This window comes from Morone saxatilis, unplaced genomic scaffold (assembly GCF_004916995.1).
Source record: "Morone saxatilis isolate NCDOM2014 unplaced genomic scaffold, NCSU_SB_2.0 Contig17, whole genome shotgun sequence".
In the NCBI taxonomy this organism is placed as follows: domain Eukaryota; kingdom Metazoa; phylum Chordata; class Actinopteri; family Moronidae; genus Morone; species Morone saxatilis.
In genome coordinates this window covers 13,711,534-13,733,862 of record NW_023339729.1, presented here as the reverse complement: position 1 = coordinate 13,733,862, position 22,329 = coordinate 13,711,534, and the positions used below count along the sequence as shown (strand labels likewise).

Genomic DNA, 22,329 nt, shown 5'->3' with positions numbered 1-22,329 from the left:
AAATTTATAGGGAGAAAGATTTGTGTCAGTTAACCTGGTTCAGACCTACACATTTCTGCTCACCTTCCCATTTAGCAGCTGAAAGTGTAATAATAATGAATTAGAATAAGGTGAAACTAAATTCAATTCACTGTGATCAACAGACTACTGGTCACAGTAGGAAAAGCACAGGTGTAAATAATAAGATGAGATGGGCTGAATTCCCCATTTTTAGCGCTTCAGTTTCAGGGTCCTGCTATATATCATGGTGGCTCACTCTCATGACAACTGGGACGCTTTTAAGTAACACTTCTACTACTATATAAGTCTAAATAAGGGCCTGTTGCCTGAGTCTCAGATTGAGGGGCTTTTTTTTTCCACTGATGTATCCTTCATCTTATCTGAAAATGTCAAATTTACACTTCGATGTTTAGGTTACACTTTAACTTAAAGGTAAATTAAGTTAAAGGGTTTTTTTTCTTATCAATAACACAATGTAAATAAAAGTGAGCTCAAGTTTAAGAGGCAGTACAGAGGAGAAGATCTGAGTGAGTCACATATGATTCACTTGTTCCTGCCTTCTTTGGATGTCTATGGATTACATTTTTTTTATTGTGTGTGGTAGGTACAAACACTGAGCGTGCCTCTCTGTGGGTGTGTTAACAGTGTGTGTAGTGATGGTGAGTGTAGCAGAATATGTAATCCAACCACTATTTCGACATTCCAGGAATACGTCCCACAGTTTATTAAGCCAGGCAAGGTCCTCGCCTTCCCCCTCTTTCTACACACACACACACACAATCTGTGAAGACATAACATCCCAGTGATGATGATGATCCAATCTGAACTCATGCACAAAAAACAGTCTAGTTGTTTGGGAAAGTTAGGAAGGAATCAGATGAACGATTTAAGAAACTGTATTCTGTATTATATTTTTGGTGTTACTTAAATCACGAGTGACAAGAAGACAGTAATGTAGAGCACTTTCTTGCCTATATTATGATATTTTCTTTTGAAAAGGTTCTGTTTGCTTTTGAGGAGGAACAGATGCAATGATTAGGAGCTATGTAGTATTCATACACTGCATACATGCAGTGTTTTTCAGTGTAAATTTAGCACGTTGATTCTTTTAACCAAAAGTACCCAATCTCTACACCCAGAAGGTTTAAAAACAAAACTGAAAGAAATTCAAAAAAAGAAGTGCCTCCTTTTCATCTTTATGTGAAACAAATGAGCCTGTAGTTTATCCACGAACCCCTGCAGTGACACAGGGCCCCCCATGTGTGAGCACGTGGCCTCCCATATGACAGGGTTTTCTTCTTTTCCTTTTCTAATGTAAAATAATGAGTGATACTGACTGTATGGTGTGGACGAGTTCAGTCCGTCTTTTCGCTTCCTTTCATTCCTCTCTCTCTTCCTCTCTCTCACACACACACACATACACACACAACACACACAACACACACACACACTACACACACACAACCGGTTTGGGAGGAAGAAGCAGGGTGGATGGAGGGGGTGATTGGAAGGACGGCGCGCGCGCACACACACACACACACACACACACACACACACACACACACACAGTGATACAGCAACAATGTGGCTCCTCCCACAGAGTGCTCATGTCCACTTTTAAACATCACACCACTGGTCTAGCCCCGCCCTCCTGTCAGCTCTCATAGAAAACGTCAGATGTAAGTCGGACCTCATAATATTTTGCTGGCACTCTCCTTTTAAGCACGGCCGCGGAGTGACTCAACTGTTTGCCCTCTCCGTCTGAACCAGAGCCTTTTACGCACAGGTCCTGCAGTGAACTCGTCTGCTCCCTCCTTACCCGCGCTCATAGCTCATAGCTGACTTCTCTTTAGAAATAAGGCTGAGGAGGACAGGACATGTTTTGGACGTGGAGGGGACTCACCGGACTGTCCGCATGTTGGTGGCTGCTGATGCTGATTCATTTCTCGCCTCAAGCAGGTAAGAGGATGTGATATTTCCCTCTTCCCCCCTGCGCTAAAACCTTTCAAAAGTACCTTTCTTAGCGCACAGAGGGTTACCATGTATCATTATGTATGCGTCACATTTTTTGTGCTGTTTATATATTACACATTGAAATGTTTCCATGAGCTCCTGCAGTTAACATGACCGGTGAATCGTGAGAAACATTCCGAATTTTACTTTAAATTCTCCTGTGAATCCAATCACTACAATAACTAAGGGATAACTAAATAATATATGTGATAACACAGTTTCGGCATAATGAATGGAATTCACGCACCATGCTTTGATTGGTTCGTTTTGCTCCAGAATGCGACTGAACAGCCAATCGCGTCCGCCCGTGCCGCCGGTTTCAAGTTTCGGGTGGGCGGGACCAACGCAGAAACAGGCGGTTGTCAATGAGGAATTGGGTGCGGTTTAAACATCCTCCTCTCTGCTGCACGCTGGATGAAATGAGATGCATCTGGAAAACGTAAAGAGGAAAGGGAGATAAAGACACAGAGATGACAATAAAAAAAAAAGAAGCAGAATTAAGTATAAAAGCCTGTTGGAGAGAGAAAATACACCATACAAGTCAAATTAAAGAGAAATATTGTGCTTTTTAAAGATGTGCACTGTTTTTGCTCCTCTGAGATAAATACAGTAAATTATAGGCTATAACCCAAAATTAAGAAGTGGTGATTTATGCATATAAAGTATTCATACCTCCCTGACGGGCACTAGATAGATAGATAGAAATTCAAGTAACTAACTACTGTATCAGATATTAAGTTGAAAGTTCTTGATTAAATGAACCCTAAAATATTAAATTCCTGTTTAATTTTAGTTTTACGTCGTCACCATTCAGTTTCTGGAACCAAAGGTGAAGGTATATTTTCATAAAAGTTGATTGGTGAAGGGGTGAACCTGCTGTTCAACGGGCCAACAATGTACTGAGAGTTTGGCTTCAGCCGCTTTCTGCCAGCTGCCCCAGTAATCCCCCAATAATCTCAACTCTCCTACAAGAGCTTTTCAGATTATAACTCAGTTTTTTTTTCCCAGTTCTTGGCCCTCACTTCCAGTCATCAGATCTGCTGGTGTCTGTGTGTGTGATTTCTTTCTCTTTGTTTAGAGGTCTGGCTCTGGTTTATTTAATGTATTCACTCTGTGTTTAACATATTCCTGAAATGAGGCATAGCTGTGCACTGAAGTAAAGAGGAGTAAAAGTAAAGGGGAGTAAAAGAGAAGACACAGGTCTTTTTTCTTTATGTGAGGCTAAACCTTTAGACCGCAGTCACTCATAAAGACATCACCATTTCAGCTATCAGTCATTTTGAAACACCTATCTGCAACGGTGGCAGAAAAATTCAGATGCTTTCAAGTAAAAGTTCTGCATTCAAAATCTAAAGTAAAAGTAATTAAAAGAACAAAAGTCAGTATTGACAGGTAACTCATCCCTGTGAGTGATCTTATCAGATGGTATTTACTTATGTATGAATGTGTAGTTGGCTAACGTAGAGATCATTTGAATTATATTAAAATAGTTTGTTTTTTTAAGATTAAAGATTAATTGTGTATGATCTTGGTACATTACCTGTTTTGTAATGTACAAAAAAACAAAAAAAACATCAGGAGCTGTCCAATTCAGGCCCATTTTTACAGTTAAAAAAACTAAATTCTAAATTTGAAATCATCATACTGTTTAACATGTCAAATTTGTAAAGTAACTAGAAAGTAAAGCTATCGGTTAAATGTAATGGAATAAAAGTAGAGTATAGTAAAGTATCTCAAAATTGTACTTAAGTACAGTATTGGAGTAAATGTACGTTGTTACTTTCCATCACTGCCTCTGTAGCAAGCTGTGCAGTTAGAGGGCTGGTGTTATTCACACTGCATTGAAACTCTACACAGTCAACATACACCTGCAGCGGTTAAGATACTGACCTCAAGTGAAATCTACAGAGGAAGTGCAGCAGTTTGATTCGTCTGCAGATGCTAACATCATTGCAGTCTTGCACTGTAGAAAATTAATTTGGCTACATTACCGTACAGCAATATAAATACTAAATAATATATATATATATATATAATCTATTACCCATAGTGACCTCAGTAAACTCGTCTTAATAAAATACAACTACAGTAGATTACTGAACCAGTACAAGCCCAGATCCAAAGCATAAGTGAACTGCTGTTGGTCCTCTTGATGCACATGCATTCTGGTTATTTATTAACTGCTGGGTGTATGTTTGAGTCAATAAACACGCCTCTTTGTGAAGGTTTTTGATGAGTGTGTGTACTGAATGCATGCGACATAAAAGACAGGAATGCATTGTTAGTGGACAAAGTCACATGTGGACACAAAGGAGCATTATTGTCATGCAGCGTTGTGTTGACGACTTGTCTGACATCTCGAGAGTATCTGCCATTCATTCAGCCAGTTTCTGCTGTCAGAATCTTTTTTTTTTTTGCATTTTGAAGTGAATAGTGGCAGTGTGTGTTTGAGGCAGTTACTCCTGTGTCTTTACTTGGTAGATGTCAGGTTCACACTGTGGGTATATATATAGCATGTGGACGATGCAGTTTCTCTTCTTCAGGTACTGTTCAAACAGGCCTTGTTATCTTTTTATTAGGTTTGCAGTCTTGTTTTTGGCTCTCTGTCTCTAGGTATAAATGTCTGCAGCACGTAGCTTTTTCCGCTGTTGAAATAAAAAGGGAAATTGTGGTATAGTGTTTTTTCACTAAACCTGAACTTCTCACCACAGCAAATACTCGCTATAAAGAATGAAAGGGAACCTCCTTTTGCTGAACAGTATTTTTGGGTGGCTCCTGGTCCATATATGGAAGCAGCAGGGAGGATTAGCAGTGGAAAGTGAAAACACTGGAACATTTCAAGGTCAGGAAGTGCCAGCGTTTGACCTACTTTTGCGTCTTCTACTACAACTGGAATGAATGAACAATTCTCGAAAATGGAAGTTAGTGAGAGTTGCAGAGAAACTCTTCATCTTAAATTTTATTGACGTCACCGCATATCTTTAGGAACAGCTGGAATATGTTCTGGAAAGTCTATTCCTGGAATCGGCGGTGGCTGCATGCCTGGCCTCCCACGCCGCGTGTGTTCGTGGTTTCCCTGAAAGCATGAGAGTAGGGGATACACAGGAGGATAGCCTCAAGATCAGCCAAAGTTTTTAAGTCAGGGTTTCGTCATCAGTGAAACCCTGAATTGACTTAATGTTCTCAAGAATAACGAAAGATGGGAATATGGTCAACTTCTCACTGTCACTGCATTTTCACTGCAAGAGGAATTTCAACCCAGTATTGGGAAAGCATCCTCTCCTTATTTTTCGTAATGTCCCTTCTGTAGCTATCATCACTCATCCACACACTCATATTGAGAGACTTCCTTGTGTTTAGTCTCCGCCTCGGCCTCTGGGTCACTGTGGTGATGAGGAATGGCACTCTGGGGCCAATCAGCAACTGGTGGTGTGATTGTTCAACTCCTCCCATATCTATTGTCTTAAAGGGATAGTCTGTCATGTCCCCAGCCTCCAGGTCACAGGAAGGACTGGCAGGGCAGTAGGTGATGGAGGATGACACACACATTACTACTACTAAGGAGCATGAATGGCCTGTGTTGAGTTCACATCTCCCTCGTTGTTGATGTCCTCGTTTGCTTTGACTGGCAGGTTCATTTAGGTGTGGTCGTCTCAGTGTTGAGACCTCTGAGCCCAAAATAAACCCGGGGTCAACTTTCAAACCCTCAAGCTGAGTAGTGAAACCGTTGCCACTTACTTGACAAAAAGAGGCCCATGTGTCCGGTTCCACAGCTGAAATGTGACAATGCAGCAACAGAGTTGTGTGGTTGGGTGAAACCTGCTCTTCATTTCAGTCACATTAAGGGTTGCTACTCCTGAGCCCTACAAAGAAAAGTTGCAGATAGGATAATAATAACAGCACATAATGAAGGATTTAGGAGTGGAGGTTCCTACTAAAGCTGCAACATCAAATGGTTTTTTGGTGTAATGGTTTTATACATTTGGTATAACTGATAAATATTTTAGTCAATATCTTCCTTGTTTGTGATCTTTCTTAAATTTCTTATTTGCTCTTCTTCTCTTTTTTGAAATCTTAAAATATGGACTTCAATGTTCAAGGTCAAGTGAAATAAAGAGAGAAGTGTTTGTGGTTAAGACTGTATGTGTGTTTCATAGTGGAGTAAAGAAAGATTGGACTTTTAATTTTGTGTTCCCGAAAATGAAGATTCACTTCTGTCCAAATACTACTAATAGTATTATTACTTCATATCTTGTTCTAACAAGGGAACCACACAGTGTTGTAATCTTAATTTGGTAATCACCTCTGAGTTAAGCAAAGAGTAAAAGGTGTGGTTTTCACACGTCAGTTATCTGAACCTTTTGGTGTAATGTTAAATATTAACCTCACAGTATCAGTTTTTTGTGTTGACACAAGCTCTCATTACTACATGGGGCTCACCAGAAGCAGTGTAAATTATGATAATGTCAGACGTTTGTCCTCATGTCACACTAAACTATTATTTTTATCATTCACAGATGCAGCCTTCAAATGCAGATCCACCCAGTTTGAGTGTGGAAATGGAAGATGCATCACCCGCAAATGGATTTGCGATGAGACTGACGATTGTGGTGATGGCACTGATGAGCTGCCTGCCAGCTGCGGTATGTCCTTTTAATCACTGAGGACCTTTCATCAACCTTGAAAATAAAGTAAAAATGAAATACACGCGAAGAAGGCTGCAACTAGGGATTATTCTCACTGTTGATTCATCTTCCAATGATTTTCTCAACTAATTGTTTTGTCTATAAAAGTATTACTATAAAAAAAAGTAGTGATGTAGTGAATGCCTATTATAATTGATCAGACAAAGAAAAACACCATATCAGCATATTTGAGAAGCTGTAACCAGAAAATATTGGGAATCTTTACTTAAAAAATTAAATAAACGATTAATCAACTAGAAGTTACTTAAGTTAGTGATTTAATATTTTGAAAATCAATTTACTAATATATGAATCAACTAATTGTTACATGTCTTCAAATAAAAGTACATAAATATTGACTTAAATAATATTAATAAAAGTTATGAAGGAAACATATCTGAATCTTTGACCTGATGACCTTACAACAGTGAATTAGAAACATCCATGGAGCCATTGCACAACTGTAGTTTCCACAAGTAAATGATTGTACATACTGTAACAGGTAGTCACAGGCCTTATCTCTCTGTTAATACATGAAATCATTTGAGTCATACTTCCTGTTTCTTTCCTCAGCAAACAGAACCTGTCAGCCGTCACAGTACAACTGCGGCCTTCCCTTGAACCAGTGTATACCAGGAGGCTGGCACTGTGATGGCAAAGCTGACTGTAAAAACGGGGCTGACGAGAAAAACTGCAGTAAGTTATATATAGAATTATTTCACACTTAAACATCACAAGCAATAAAAACACATTAAATACATGCATAGTGCAGATAAGAAACCTTTAAAAAAGTAGAATATCATATAGCTAATGAGCATTTACCATACAATTTGGATATTCATACGCTGTATATACATAGTAACTACAAAGTCTATTTAGACAAATTATTACAAATAAAGTGGGTAAATAAATAATTTGTTACAAAAATTGCTTGTGTCTGCAGAGAGGAGTGTTTGCAGAATTAAATACAGTTAAATCACTTGTAGCAGCAGTAGCAATATGTCCAGATAATATTTGTAAATTTGGTATTTAGAAGCAAATATGAGGCTTTTATAACAATAAATAACTCCGTAATCCACCTGTAGCCTTAACATCACATTAACTCCTCTCTTCTCCCTCTCCTTCTTCTCCACAGCGGCCAAACAATGCAACGCTGGCGAGTTTCAATGTGCCAGTGGCCAGTGTATATCCAACTCCTTCGTTTGCGACAACGACAACGACTGTTCAGACGGCTCCGATGAGGCTTCGTGCCCCAAACCCACCTGCAGCCCTCTTTCCTTCCAGTGCAACAACTCAGTGTGTGTGCCAGCCCGGTGGCGCTGTGATGGAGACGAGGACTGTGCTGACGGGTCTGACGAGTGGCCGGAGAACTGTGCGGGACGACAGTTGGACAAGACAGCAGTGCGCTGCAGCATGCACGAGTTCCAGTGTGCAAACGGGCAGTGCATCCACAGCAGCTGGAGGTGTGATGGAGGCTTTGACTGTAGCGATAGATCGGACGAGGTCAACTGCAGTGAGTTGGCTTTCTTTGTTATTTGTTCATAGCTTTTTTCATTCCATCCATCTCTTCTTCTGCAAACCTATTTTCCTCTGATAAGTTTTCTCTGACTCTTATTGAGTTTACTTTTATTAAAACACTGAGCCCCACAGATGTAGCCTGTTCATGCTTTAACATACATAATATCCTGTTGCCATCCAGGGTCGCCTGCACACACAAGATCCACAACAAATCATGTCGGCGATGATTTTCTCCTCGGTCCATGTCATCTCGTTCTTCTTCCCATTTCTTTCAGCTTCTCACTTTCTCAATCAATTTGTCTTCTTTTACCAGGTCGTCCGTCTTGTCGTCAAGATGAGTTCCAGTGTAATGACGGCACCTGTATCCATGGCAGCCTCCAGTGTAACAAACAAAACGACTGCAGGGACCTTAGTGATGAGATTGGCTGCCACATAGGTAACTCTCACATCCAATCTTGTTTCACCCACAAACTCAACTGTATACAGATGATAATGTTTCTTGCAGTCTCATACCATTAGATTACAGCTGAATTCATCCTGCCCTGTTCTTCTCTACAGAAAATGTATGTGAAGGCCCTACCAAGTTCAAGTGTCGCAGTGGGGAGTGTATCAGCATGGAGAAAGTGTGCAACAAACTGAAAGACTGCATGGACCTGTCCGATGAGCCTGTCACAGAGTGTGGTGAGTGAAGTCTTATTTTACTTTCACCCCAAACAACCGAAAATCCTCAGGCCAGGGCATGTATCAGAGTCTCGGAATACACTCATCAGCATCGCTGCTCAAAAAAAGAGAAAAAAATGAAACCACATCACAGCCTGGAAAATATGATTGAAGCAGCTAGCCAAGCAGCCTCGGCTGAGTGGCCTGGATAGTTAGTGGTTTGAAAGAATGAGTTCACCGTCAATTTGAGCTACCATTAGGAAAATGGTTGCCATGAATACTATTTGAAAGCTCTGTGTGTCTGTGTCTCCACAGACAAAAATGAGTGTTTGACCAGAAATGGTGGCTGCTCCCATTACTGCAACGATCTGAAGCTTGGCTACAACTGCACCTGCCCTCCTGGATACAGCCTGAAGATGGACAAGAAAACCTGTGAAGGTGAGTTAGTCTGACATTTGCAGTGTTTTAGACGCTTAACTTTGTAAGAAAAAGTTCTAAATTTGCCTGTTCCTCAACCTGCAGACATCAATGAATGTGCTGATCCGGACATTTGCAGTCAGATCTGCATCAACCTGCCCGGCAGCTACAGGTGTGATTGTGAGAAGGGCTACATGATCGACCCTATGAGCAAGACATGCAAGGCTGAGTCAGGTAACGTTTTTAAGAAAGCCGGTCCTTACTCTATACTGTTAAGAGTCGCATCTGAGAGTTGACAGAGTGCATGACCTGTAGATTTGTAGACCTATCTGAAAATTTTTTCCTTCTTCTCTTCTGCATCTTCCAGGCACTGTGCCCACTCTCTACTTCACCAATAGACATGAGGTGAGGAAGATGACGGTGGACCGCAGGGAGTACATCAGTCTGATCCCCCAGCTGAAGAATGCGGTGGCCCTGGACATAGACATGCCTAACCAGATGATCTTCTGGTCAGACCTGTTTCGAAAGAAGATCTACAGGTTAGAAAGAGACTTTATCGATCTAGGTCAAAGACTTCTGCTTTCAGTGAGATCTTACCTTTAGGCTTGTGCTGCACCAGAAAGCCTGTATCTACAACTCTGTACTACAATTGACTAGATACAGGACTAGATAAATAAAGACTGCAGATAAAGCAATATCTGTCTTTTAAGTAAAGCTCTCCACCTTCATCTGCCTCCTGACAGCTCAAGGATCGATGTGGCCGGTAACGCTTCTTACCATACTGTGGTGATCGGCAGTGAGATTGGTGCCCCAGAGGGCATCGCGGTGGATTGGATCCATGGCAACATCTACTGGACTGACAGCATGTTAAAGACTATCTCTGTGGCAACGACAGATGGCGGCAAGAGGAAGACCCTGATCTCAGAAAACCTGGACAAGCCGAGAGCCATCGCAGTCGACGCCGTAAATAAGTAAGTGAATTTTTCAGACAGGTTGCAGATTTGGGACAGACTCGTACAAAAATTGCTGAAATTAATTTTTAAGTTTAAGATAAAGTGGAGCATTATGTTTTTCTGTGTCCTCTTTAGCTTTATGTACTGGACAGACTGGGGTGAGGAGGCCAAGATAGAGAAGAGTGGTTTGAATGGAGCAGGTCGTGTTGCCTTGGTGACGGATAACATCTTGTGGCCCAATGGCATCACCCTAGGTAAGAAAAATGTCATGGCACTGAACGGCAACCAATAACCAATAACTTCCATTCAAACTGTATAATGACCAGTCTTTTATTTCTGTCTGTGTGTGTCTCTCTGGACAGACATGGTTAACCAGCGTCTGTACTGGGTGGACTCCAAGCTGCACACTCTGTCCAGCATTGATGTGAACGGAGGGACAAGACACACTCTCATTTTCAGCGAGGAAAAGCTCACCCACCCCCTCTCTCTGACTGTGTTTGAGGTTAGTGATGAAGTCAATAAATACCCAGATCCCCCAGAAGATGAAGTCATTGATGGTCATGTCTTGGGTGTCTTTAATAAATATAATATAAATATGAATATAATCCTTAATTTAAAATGAAATGTACACTTTCCTCAATGAAATGTAATGAAATCAATTGAAATGTACTTAACTACTGTATTTCAAGCCAGTTTGTAATTCACTTCATGTATGGTGAGCATTTTAAGGCTAGTAGTAGTAGTAGTATAAAGTCAGAGCTAGGTGCGCACTTAATTCCCAATAAATTCTTAATACGTATTTGTAATGAATTCATGGAAAAATAGTAACATTGTTACTCAATTAGCATTTCTCTTTTCTCTTTTTTCTAGGAAAAAGTGTTTTGGACAGACACGGCAAACAGTGCTGTTTTTAGTGCCAACCGCCTAACAGGAGAAAATATCACCAAGCTGGCAATGGACCTGGACCAGCCAGAGGACATCGTACTGTACCACAACCTCAAGCAGCCAATTGGTACAGAAACATCACTCAAACTGGTCTATCATAACAAACAACAAACTGTTTAGCTCATATGATGATTACCGATGCTTATTGTACCCACCTTTCTGTCTTGTAGGTACGAACTGGTGCAGAGAGAATAACAGTATGAATGGAGGTTGTGAGTTTCTGTGCCTCCCTGCCCCTTGGATCAACCAACGCTCTCCTAAATTCACCTGTGCCTGTCCTGACAAAATGACCATGGGATCTGACATGAGGAAATGTGTGGCAGGTAGGTGTCCCCTGCAGGTCGCACTACAAATAAACTGAAATTTAACATTAAATCATGACAATACATAACTTACATTTACTTTCGCAACAGCCTCAGTTGCCCCTCCTGCCGAAAACAAAACTGGTGCACCGATCCCGTCCAAAGCTTCCACCAAACCTACTACGTCCAGCCAGCCTGTCCCTACTACTACTACAACTACTCCTACAGCTCCAACTACCACCAGAGCTACCAAAAGACCCACGACCATCTCATCCAGCCAGCCCACTCAGAGCACCCAGCGGCCTGCTGCCACTGCTCAAGGTACAGGAAGGGGTTCTGGATAACTGCTGATAAATACCTGCAACAGAGTAAAAACATTTGTCTCTGACACAGCTGTTCATTGTGTTTGTTGCTAATTAGCAAATATTGGCATGCTAATTAAGATGGTGAACATGGTGTAAATTATACCTGCAAAACATCAGTATAATTAGCATTGCTGATGTGAGCACTCAGCCAGCCTCACCAGCTGTGCGTGAGTGCAGCTAGCAGCTGGCTGTAGACTCGTCTCATTTAAAGATTGTGTGTGGCCAGGTAACCCATGATGAATGTTTTAACTTTTTAAAAAGTATGCCTATTCACTTTCTAGCTGAGTTATATGAGAAGATGCCACTCTAATGCCTTAAATATTAAGCTCTAGCCAACAGCCGGTATTCTTACTTTAGGATAAACACTGGAAACGGGATAACTAGGTAACAAAATCCACCCACAGGCTCACACTGGTTGCTAAGCTAAACTAACTGTCTTCCGGCTGTAGCTCATACAGTATTTATCATACAGACAAGAGTGGTATTGATCTTCTCATCTAATTGTAAGGAATTATATCATTAAAACATACTCTCTGTTTTTTTAGGTAACAGATTGGCAGCCATGCCCAAAGAAGCCCCTTCATCCCACCCTATGGCTCTCTACATCGTCTTGCCAATAAGTAAGTTCCACATTTCTTTATTGGTCGAACACTCAGCCACACAGCCTGCCCTACTCACTCACACATGCAACCTAAAGGGCTGTTTAAACTGCTTAAATCTGCTCTTAATTCAACTTGTCTTTTGCCCCGCAGTGCTCTTGGCCCTGCTGGTCTTTGGAGCAGCGTTGCTATGGAGACACTGGCGTCTGAAGAACACCAACACCATCCACTTTGACAATCCCGTGTACCAGAAAACCACAGAGGATGAGCTCCACATCTTCAGGAACAGCTCTGATGGCTACGTTTATCCTCAGGTATCTTCACTTTGATACCAAGTCATTTTATATTTAATTAAACAGTCTATAAAAATGGACCATCAGTATGTATTTTTAAAGGTTTGCTTATTGAGTGTTTTTTGTTTTTTTTTCACAGAGGCAAATGCTGAGCATGGATGACGTGGATGTTGCATGACCCAAAGATGAAGACACTAGCTTTATTTGAAGTGATTTTTTTTTCTGTTTTTGGATGCAAATAGAAGTAAGAAAGGCCATTTTTTTCTACTGATGCTGCTTCAGCCCCTTCCCTCCTCCTGGTGAGCTCATTTTGTGGCTTAAGTTTCTGACCTCAGCACTGTGCCGTCCAAAACTGAAGAAAGAACTAAAAGAAAAAGAAAAAAAAAGATCTTTGAAACTTTAGTACGACAAAATAGAGCATAACTGCAAGAAGCCATTTAGTTAGACCACAAAATAGTTTCAAAATGAAGGACTAATGCACAGTTTCATTAGATGATGTTCTTAATCCCAGAGCCTTGACTCTTTTGAAGCTATCTGGAAATTATCTTTCTAAGCATTCTGTTGTTTAACATGATTCAGATTGCGTGCTTACTTTTGCCACCAACACATCGACCCAGTGTGATATAGAATAACACAAGTTCGCAAGTTTTACTTGAAAAACCTGATCTATACTGTCTTAAGACTTGTGTGTGCCTTCTATCCACACTCTAGTAAAATGTTTTGGATGTATATAAACGCCTTACTGACTACACCGCCTCCAAAGCAGTTCCTGTGGTAGTTAATGCCACAGACCTTTAGCCCCAGGCAGCGATGACCTTTGTAATTATACTGTGGCCTTCTTTTCTCCTGGGCACAGGAGTTTCACGTTGTGTTGGCTTCCATATCAGAGCCATTTTCCTTTACCGTCATCCATCATAGTCTGTCACATTTAAATCTGTACTTTTATGTTATATTTTTTCCATTTTGTGGAGGTTATCTGAGTGTGGGCAGTCACAGATGGTTTACATTGTAAATGGAAAAGCTGCTGAGTTTTCTGAAGTCAACCAAAATGAAGAAACATTTAAATGAAGATTGTTAAGGAAAAAGTGATTGTGGTTATAATTTATAACAATGTAAATAGTTTGTGTAAATATTTTGTAAAACACTCTTTAAGTTGACTCTGGTGTTGCCTTTTTACTCTTGTAAATTTTAATCAAGAAATATTGTAAATATGTAAGAGATACTTTTATTTATTTATGGAAGTATATAAGAGAAGGTTTTTGATTGTCATCTGGCTGTAAATACTGTAATACTATATGTTAGCACCTATTAGTGAATTGTTTTTTGTTTGAGCAAAGCCAGTCTAACCTTTACATTGCACAGCTGTTGTTTAACTTATATTCCATCAAACCTTTGGACACCTGTTCAGTTTTGTGTGTGTGACTTCCTGTATGAGACACTGCTGCAGGGTAGTGCTTGTCATGTAAAACAGTGTGCTACATGTTACAGAGAAATAATGAAGATGCTTTCTGTTACTTCCACCATTGTTTGTGTCTTTTTCAGTGATGAATCATATAATTTATTTTGCCTCTGCCTTTCTGTTATTGTGACATTTTGTTTTCACTGTGAGATTACAGCACATACTATAGTGTGCAAAGCACGATGTTCTCCATCACAGCAACATGTATGTATGGTCAAGGATTGATTGCACGGCAGCCTGCTTGTTAATGCAAATTTCTTTGTTCATTTTTGGTTGTGTTGGTCTTTTATAAATAAAAGAACATTTCTTAACCTGTTTTTCACTTTAATGAGGGTCAGTTTTAAAACTGTGAAAAGCTGTATCATCAGAAAGAACACATCCAATCCAAGCCTGAGGTTTAGATTATATTAGAACATGACAGCACTAAATGTTTTACAAAGCTCTCCTCCTTCTAACAAAGCGTATTATTCTAAGACTTGGTACAATGGATGTCCATGAAACCTGTTTAGGTTGCCTGGAAACATTGCCTCTGCGCTTTATCTACAACACAGTACTAACATGTACACAGAGTGGATGAGTGCTTAAACTACTCACCATCAGACCCTTGACCTTCTTCTCTGCCTTTGTCTAAAGAACAGATTTGTAATCACATGATGGGGAATCGTATGTTCTTGTGCGTAAGTCAACATAAACAAATGTGTTCCCTCTCATTTGAATGATCTACTGATATCACCTGTTGTTTAGTGTCAACAGAAAGGCACAGAGAGTTTAGTGATATCCACAGGGACTTTTAAATGAATAAGCTCCCTATTCTCCTCTATTCATCACAAGACTCAGAGTTGGTTATTTGTTTCAATAACAAAAGCAAAGCACTCAGAATGACCAAGCTCTTCTTTCTGCAGATCAACAGGGAAATATTGTCATATTAAGACACAAGTTTGTGGTTTTTATTCTGGCCCTCACATTTTAAATCGCTAAAACTGACTTGGCTTTGAGTTTGGAAAAGATGTCATAAACAGTTTCCTTTAAATCTCAAAATCCCTGACTGGAATCTCTGCATTTCATCATGTTTCCCCATAGAATAATGAGGAATTAAACTCTAATGTAGAATTTAACATCAGCCATTTAAAAAAAGCTATCAAATCATATACGGGTGCTATTTGAATAGTCCAAGATGGCCTGATGCACCCATAAAAGCAAACAAGCAACAAACATCCTCTCACTAATCTAATAAACCTCCTCCATAATTAATGCCAAATCATGGTTGGGTAGTGCATCAGAGTGCAGTGGGGGTAGTCACTGAGAGAGTGGAATCAATAGCAACTGGGAAGTGATTTATCAACAAGACATAGAAAGGGAAGGTATAATGGTTTAATGAGGAAACCTATTTGCATTACTACAGTTTGTTGAGTAATAATGATAATATGGAAAAAGGAAATAAATAATTGAAGTAAATGATTGGTGGATTGGTGTGTGAGTGCACTGATGCTCCAGAAACCAGAGCAACAGGATTTTAATGCCAGAGGACATGGTGTTGCAAATGTTTCACCTCAAAAGACCGTTGTCAAACTTTTCTCAGCTGGTTTCTTTTTTTTAAAAGCTCTGCTCTGATGACCCAAATGAGTAACATTTATATTGTTAAATATGTCCAAATTCACATTTATTGTTCAAACAATTCGAGACAAGGAAGGGAAGTCTAGTGATCAGTGATCAGCCCAAGTGTAAATAAAATTGCACCCTTTCTTTGTTGGATCAGAAAACATGATACTATCAATCTTTTTGTTAGAACATTTATTGGGAAACTGTAGGATAACACTCATTAATATAATCTGTAAATATCTAAGAAAAATGTTACTTGTGTTAAAATGTTAGAGCATTTCAGGCTGCCCCCCTGCCACATGTTGAATCCTGTCTCCTGCATTGAGTGTGGGTAGAGCTGATTGAATGCCACCCGACTAGAAAGCCATATATTTATTTGTTTTCTGAATTGTGAGAAGATTCTGATTGTGTGAGTGACTACAGGGATTATTATGTTATGTTAAATGCTATAGGCATTGGTGTGCCAATTAGAGCTGGTAAGGAAACAGATGATGATGTTTGATGTCAGAAGATGTGTCTGCATTCTTACCCAGGTAGAACCATTTTTGTCAAAATGGTGGTGTGTCCATATGACAGACAGTGCAAGTTGGCTTTCCAGTAATAAAATCAAGGGCCGTACCGCCTTCATGTTTTTCTTGCAGGTAGTCTTTAAGCAAATGCGGCTGTTTGTCGTTCTAGATATAGTATATGATGACATTCAGTCTAACTTTTTTAAATAAGTACCGGGCATGAATTCAAGCAAACATTGAAACAGCTAAAAGTACTTTGAAAGCACAGTCACCTTAGTTGTGTTAGCTCTGCCTGTCAGTAAAATGAGAACCAAATAGCCAGATCCTATTTGGTTTCCCAAAGTTTGGCTTAATGAGGTCTGTAAAACTATGTTTCAGTAACTATGTGGTAAGTGAAGCTGTTCATAGTTATTTTAAAAGATAACCTTATGTTCTCAAAAGTGGAATTATCCAAATTTAAGGGCAAGAGCTCACTTTTACAATATGCAGGTTCAATTTATAAATAAATAAATAAAAATAAATAAATAAAGTAGTTCTGATTCTGATTCTGAAATCTCCCCAAATCGTTGCAACAGATTAAGGATTAAAGGAATTGCAGTCTCAGTGCATGACACATACAGAAAGATATCATCAGCATAAAGGGACACTTTGTGTTCTGTGTTCCCTCTAATTATGTCTGGTATGAAGTGATTAGATCTTATAGAGCCAGAGGTTTGATGGCCAAGACAAAGAGAAGAGGGATCAGAGGCCATCCCTGGCAAGCTCTGCAGTGCAGATCAAAAGACTTGAAGTATAGATTGTTAGTCAAGACCTTAGTTTAGGGGCTGGAGTACGATAGTTATCCAGGATATGAATGTTGACACAAATCAAAAACTCCTAAGGTCTCAAAGGTCTCTGCATCAGTGGAAAGAAGACATTCTGAAACAGTTTAGGAGAAACAAGAGTTGGGTATTAAAAAGGGAATGTCTTGGGATATAACAATTAATTAATATTTTCACAGAAAGTTGGATCTTTAAGATTCACAGTCCATGGGGATTTTTTTATGATAATGTTGTACACTCCTCATCTAGGGTGGCTGGGAAGGATCCTATCTTTGTTAACTGTTCCTCCATTACTTTTAACTTGCTTAGACACTGTGTTGTAGCCAAGTCAATATGTGGACATGTGGACAAAAAAGAGAATAAAAACATAAAATTACACACGGACTAGAGTTTACAGAATAAATAGATAAAAGGAGTTATCACTTGAGATGACTGCAGGGAAACTGGTTTACAGAAAATGCTTTGCTGACAAAAACTCATGACACACAGTTGGATTGAGATACACGGTGCACTTGTTATTGAGGTGTGTTTGAGAGAGAGAGAGAGAGCTTTGACATCAGGGACAGGCCCTTTAGTGACATACCTGTGGTATGTTGTCTGTCAGGAAGTGGGACCCACATTCCAGCGTAAAGGGCTCCACGCCCAACAGCATCACTTCTGATGGAGGCCAAAAGGTTATCTGCTTTTTGTGCATCCACTTTACTTTTAATTATGTTAGACTTTGTTGATATGGTTCAAATGGTAATTTCAGCCAATAATCATGCTAATTGCATCTAAGTGAAAATTGTATGTTTCCATCACTAGCAGCACCATTGTTGACGGCTTGCTATTCATTAAAGTATATGTGTGAGTATATGTGTGTATACCCGTGAGGCAATAGACAGATACACCTGAGGCTCAGGTGACAATGACACCTGTCCCCTGCTATGCTCTCTGTCATCCATCTCCTCTCCTCACCTCATTATTTACATAATAGTCGCTGTCTTCCTATTGGCCAGCTGGCGGCAAAAGGGTGGAGTTGCATCTCACACCACTGACTCGTAAGCGAAGGGGAGTGTCCTCCAAAAATGACACCGGAAGGTGGAGGTGGAGATTAGATATTCCCCTGTCAGGTTACCATGCAAACAGGGCACCAACTGTCCTGATGGTAAGGTAACAACAACAGCGTGTTAAGGCTCTCCTGACAACCTGAGGGCTAAACAAGCTGAACCACAGCGTCCTCAGCTGCAGGAGGCAGGAGGATGCAAATGATACTTGTATTCTAAAAAAATGATGCTGTTTATTTTAATCAGCTGTAAACTGAGAGTGGATCTACTGTATCAGTGAAAGGTGGTGAAAGCCATGAGCTGCTCTGTTGGGTATCCTGTATCAACTCCAAAACTAGCATTCACAGCGATTATCAAGGCACGTTTCACAGGAAGTCTCACTAATATCTCTTTCACTCTGAGCCACCATGCTGAGCTTTGACCCTGATGAGGTTTCAGAATACAGTTCATAGCTGTGTTTCCCATGACAGCATGACATTGGACTATGATAGATTTAAGGTGATCTTTGTATCAACACAGTTCACCTCAACTGAATTTATCATCTATTTTATTGATTTGAGATGTGGTTAGTGGTTGAAAGTAGTTGATTTATTGGTTTTATTAGGGTTTTTGTGCCTACTATGTTAGTAAAATTTACATATACACAAGTAAAATCACTAGGGCCATCTAATGGACTAGACAGGTCATCAGATCCTAATACTTAATGATAAGCTCTGTACAATCCTTTAATACATCTTTAAACTTAAAGTTGTGTGACATTTGGTTGGGCTTTACTTGTCCTTATTATGGCACCAAAACAGTGCTGTCATATTTAAAATTAGTTATTTGTGGTTTTGATAAGCTAAGATTTGGGCTGCCTTTGTTCCCAACAATTAAATTTAGGTATATTCCAACAAACTGGTCTTAATTGTGAAGGAAGTGATCCAGGACAAGCTTGTTTTAATGCAAGAGCAGTAGTTTTTTCTCTAACAAGCAGTTGACCTGGATGTAGATGCACTTCTTTCCACCATATATTAGATTACAATCAATAATTTTACTGGGTTACACAGATGATATAAAGGGCCATGTATATTGTTGGCAGCGCTTATTACCAGGGACATTGTGACCTGGCTCTTCTGAAAGAATATTCCTCTGGGCCTCCCTTTTTTAATATTATATTCCTCAAGTACTGTGGATCATCTTCAGATTTTGACCACGGCCATTTAGGGTTCCTATTTACATTATTGATTAATTTGAAGATTATTTTCTTAAATTATAATTTGGGATGTAATGATACACACATGATTCAATACATCTGACCATATGAGAATAAGACTGAAGACAAATTATGACTGAAAATATTTTCTCAGACAAAAATCTACAAAATATATTTTCAAATAATAGAATTATAGATCAATTCAATTTATAGAATCCTTTTTTATTTATGTGGTAGTGTATCAACTGTGCAAAACAATGCATATTTCCTTTTGTTAAGTGAAACTAATGTCTTTGTGCCTTGATACCACAATTGTTATATTGATTCATTTTTGATAACTCATCATTTTGTCTTTATGGTAGAAAATAGTCCAAATTCCTTAAAGCCCAATGTGGCTTCTTCAAATTTTTGTTTCATCTGACCAATGGTCCTGTCTTAAACTATTTCCAAAGGGATGCATGATAAAATACTAATGTAATCTGGTATCTATAGTATGGAAATAGTAGAGGAAACCTCTGTCTGTCAGTAGGTCAAATCTTGTGCAACTTGGGTGGAGCAGCAGCATTAGGAAAAGAAAAGTCTTTTTTGACCTGACTGTGAAGTGTTACCATATGCTTGTGTTAGACCTCAGCTACTATAGGGGGATCCTGTATAATCCAGATCACATGAACCAGAGAGGGGGAGTCAAACAAGTGGAAGCTGCAGGGAATAAAAGCCATGTTTACATTAAAGGAAAATGTTCTTCCTGTAGCTTCAGATTGATTTAGGCTGTGAGGTTGACATTTGAAACCCAAATATTTGTAGATACTAACCTTGACTCAAAAAAGGAACAAACTACAGCAAACTGGCAAGTGTGTCAGACGTCCTGGCTTTTATAGAACGTGTTAAATAAAGCGACTGAACTAGTTTAATGCAAAGTAAGTTTTGAATACTCCTTTAGCAGTCTTTTTAAAGCTCATATCCTGTGTGAAGACAATATGTTTAAGGCGAAATTATGACAGGATCATGGCTCATTAGATAAACAGAATCCAGATAAGGAAAACCAAACCTATATGGACAAAAGGAGTGGGATATTGAAAAAGACTGATCTCCATCTGGCCCTCAGACACACACATTCACACACCTCTGTTATGGGAGTGTGTTATTTTTAGTCACTGCCTTCCTACACATGGCTGATAAGAAGCAGACATAGGAATATGAACGAAGGCTGGAATCGGGGGCATAATACAAACACAGAGAGAGGCCCACAGGAGTGGCTGGTAATACGTGGAGATCTTGTAGGGCAAGGTTTATGGCTTAAGAAGCTCCCCAAACATGTGATTAACATGTGAGTAAGTATTTCTACAGGCCATAGGCTGCAGGTCATATACTCTCAGATAAAGGTAGAGCAAAAGTGTATACAACTAAAATGATAAAACCCAATATCATTTCCTCTTTTTGTGCAATATATATTTTAAAACAATGGAAAACGTGGGGTTCCTCTGTAGTTTACCTGTAGAGCATGCACGCCATGTACAAAGGCTTAAACCTGACTGCAGCAGCCAGGTTTGATTCCAACCTGCTGCATATATCCCTCTTTCTCTCCCCACTTTACTGTCTCTCTTTGGCTCCTATCAAATAAAGGAAATTAAAGCCCAAACATAATCTTTAAAGAAGAAAAATGTGAACACTTTGCAGAATATGCACGAGAGGCAGCTAATTAATATTTGTTCTAGGTCTTGGCACCACAGGGAGACTTTCATCAAAGGGGGAATAAAGTAATACTGAAAAACCCAATATTGCTAACTACTTTTTGGATTTCCCCAGCTTTTTCTATCAATTTTGGTTGTTTTATTTCGCTGTAGACCATGTGGACAAACCAACAGGGAACGTCTCTAGTGGTGTGACAAAGACAGGATCCCGCACCAGTTCCCATCCACCAACGCTGCAACAATGTTTGATGTAGTCAAGTCAGAAACTCTGCTCTTGGGGATTGACCCATGTCCCTGGTGGTGTTTTTCTCCTGTGCTCACTCAATGCAAATGTCTGTTTAGTAACTGTAATGTTAGTTTAGACTTACTTTATACAAAGGTGTATCATAAGTGATCTGAAATCAACAGATGTCCATTTGTAGGAAAATGTAGGCTATTTTATAGTATAACAAAATGTACTCTTTTTGTGAGTGTGTTCTGCAAAACAGCAAAAAGGTTTTCAATGATGCATTAACTTAAGGCCACCACATTATTGTTGTGTCTCAAGGACATTTACAACTCTGACAGATAAGTTGACTTTACAAGGTCTTTGACGGGTTGAGAAATGTGCAGAACAGTCATATTTGTATAGTATAGTATTAGTATAGAAATATTATTAGAAAACCAGTAAAAATTGTGTTATAATGTGCTATAATTTCAGATGAAAAATTAGCTCCTGATGTGTAGAAGCTCTGTAGTAAATGGATAACTACTGTGTTGGTGCGCAGTGTTTTTTAGCAGACATTTCCAACTGTGTTAGAAACAAATGTTTTAACTAATAATTATGCAGAGCTTTTAAAAAAAACATTTCTCTTGAACTGCATTTTAAAACACTAGCAATAAGCATTAAAACACAGGTCAAACCCTCCACCAGAGACAGTAGTATGAACAGGATCATCGCTGTCAGTCAAACCTGGCACAAGCTTTATTTAACACAATGTATTTATTAGCACAGATTAAGAAAACAGAAGTGCACGGCAATAAACCAGAGGGTAGGTTTATAAAACAGGCGCAGTGTGTTTTACTAACCAGTAGAACGGGTTTGCTATAGATTATCATTGGCGCGAGATTATAGATTATAGAAACATTTGGCCATGAACCTGATAAGATTTATCAGATAAAACAAGAACATCATTCCAATGTCATAAAGTCCTCTTTTTCTTTTGTCCCTAGCTGTTTTGATTTGTGTATCTGTGGCGCTCTCTAGCGGATAAACTGAG

The 22,329-nt window shown here is 39.4% G+C and overlaps 1 protein-coding gene across 1 annotated transcript; it reads left to right on the top strand.

Annotated features, from left to right (window-relative positions):
- Positions 1–1,680: 1,680 nt before the first annotated feature.
- ldlrb (low density lipoprotein receptor b) lies at positions 1,681–14,520 on the top strand. Its single transcript, XM_035660831.1, has 18 exons — positions 1,681–1,959; positions 6,531–6,656; positions 7,272–7,394; positions 7,834–8,211; positions 8,530–8,652; positions 8,775–8,897; positions 9,192–9,314; positions 9,399–9,527; positions 9,661–9,832; positions 10,037–10,264; positions 10,382–10,500; positions 10,609–10,748; positions 11,117–11,258; positions 11,362–11,514; positions 11,605–11,814; positions 12,404–12,478; positions 12,611–12,771; positions 12,890–14,520. The coding sequence occupies exons 1-18, from the start codon at positions 1,878–1,880 to the stop codon at positions 12,926–12,928; spliced, it is 2,646 nt and encodes an 881-aa protein (XP_035516724.1). The 5' UTR covers positions 1,681–1,877; the 3' UTR covers positions 12,929–14,520.
- The last annotated feature ends 7,809 nt before the right edge of the window (positions 14,521–22,329 follow it).

What these genes read in the sequence shown, in the direction of transcription:
- ldlrb (XM_035660831.1), top strand. Translation starts at nt 1,878, where the DNA reads ATGTTTTGGACGTGGAGGGGACTCACCGGACTGTCCGCATGTTGGTGG. An exon ending in GCCCAATGGCATCACCCTAG is followed by an intron (nt 10,501 to 10,608) that starts GTAAGAAAAATG and finishes CTCTCTGGACAG; the next exon opens with ACATGGTTAACCAGCGTCTG. An exon ending in TCTCTCTGACTGTGTTTGAG is followed by an intron (nt 10,749 to 11,116) that starts GTTAGTGATGAA and finishes TCTTTTTTCTAG; the next exon opens with GAAAAAGTGTTTTGGACAGA.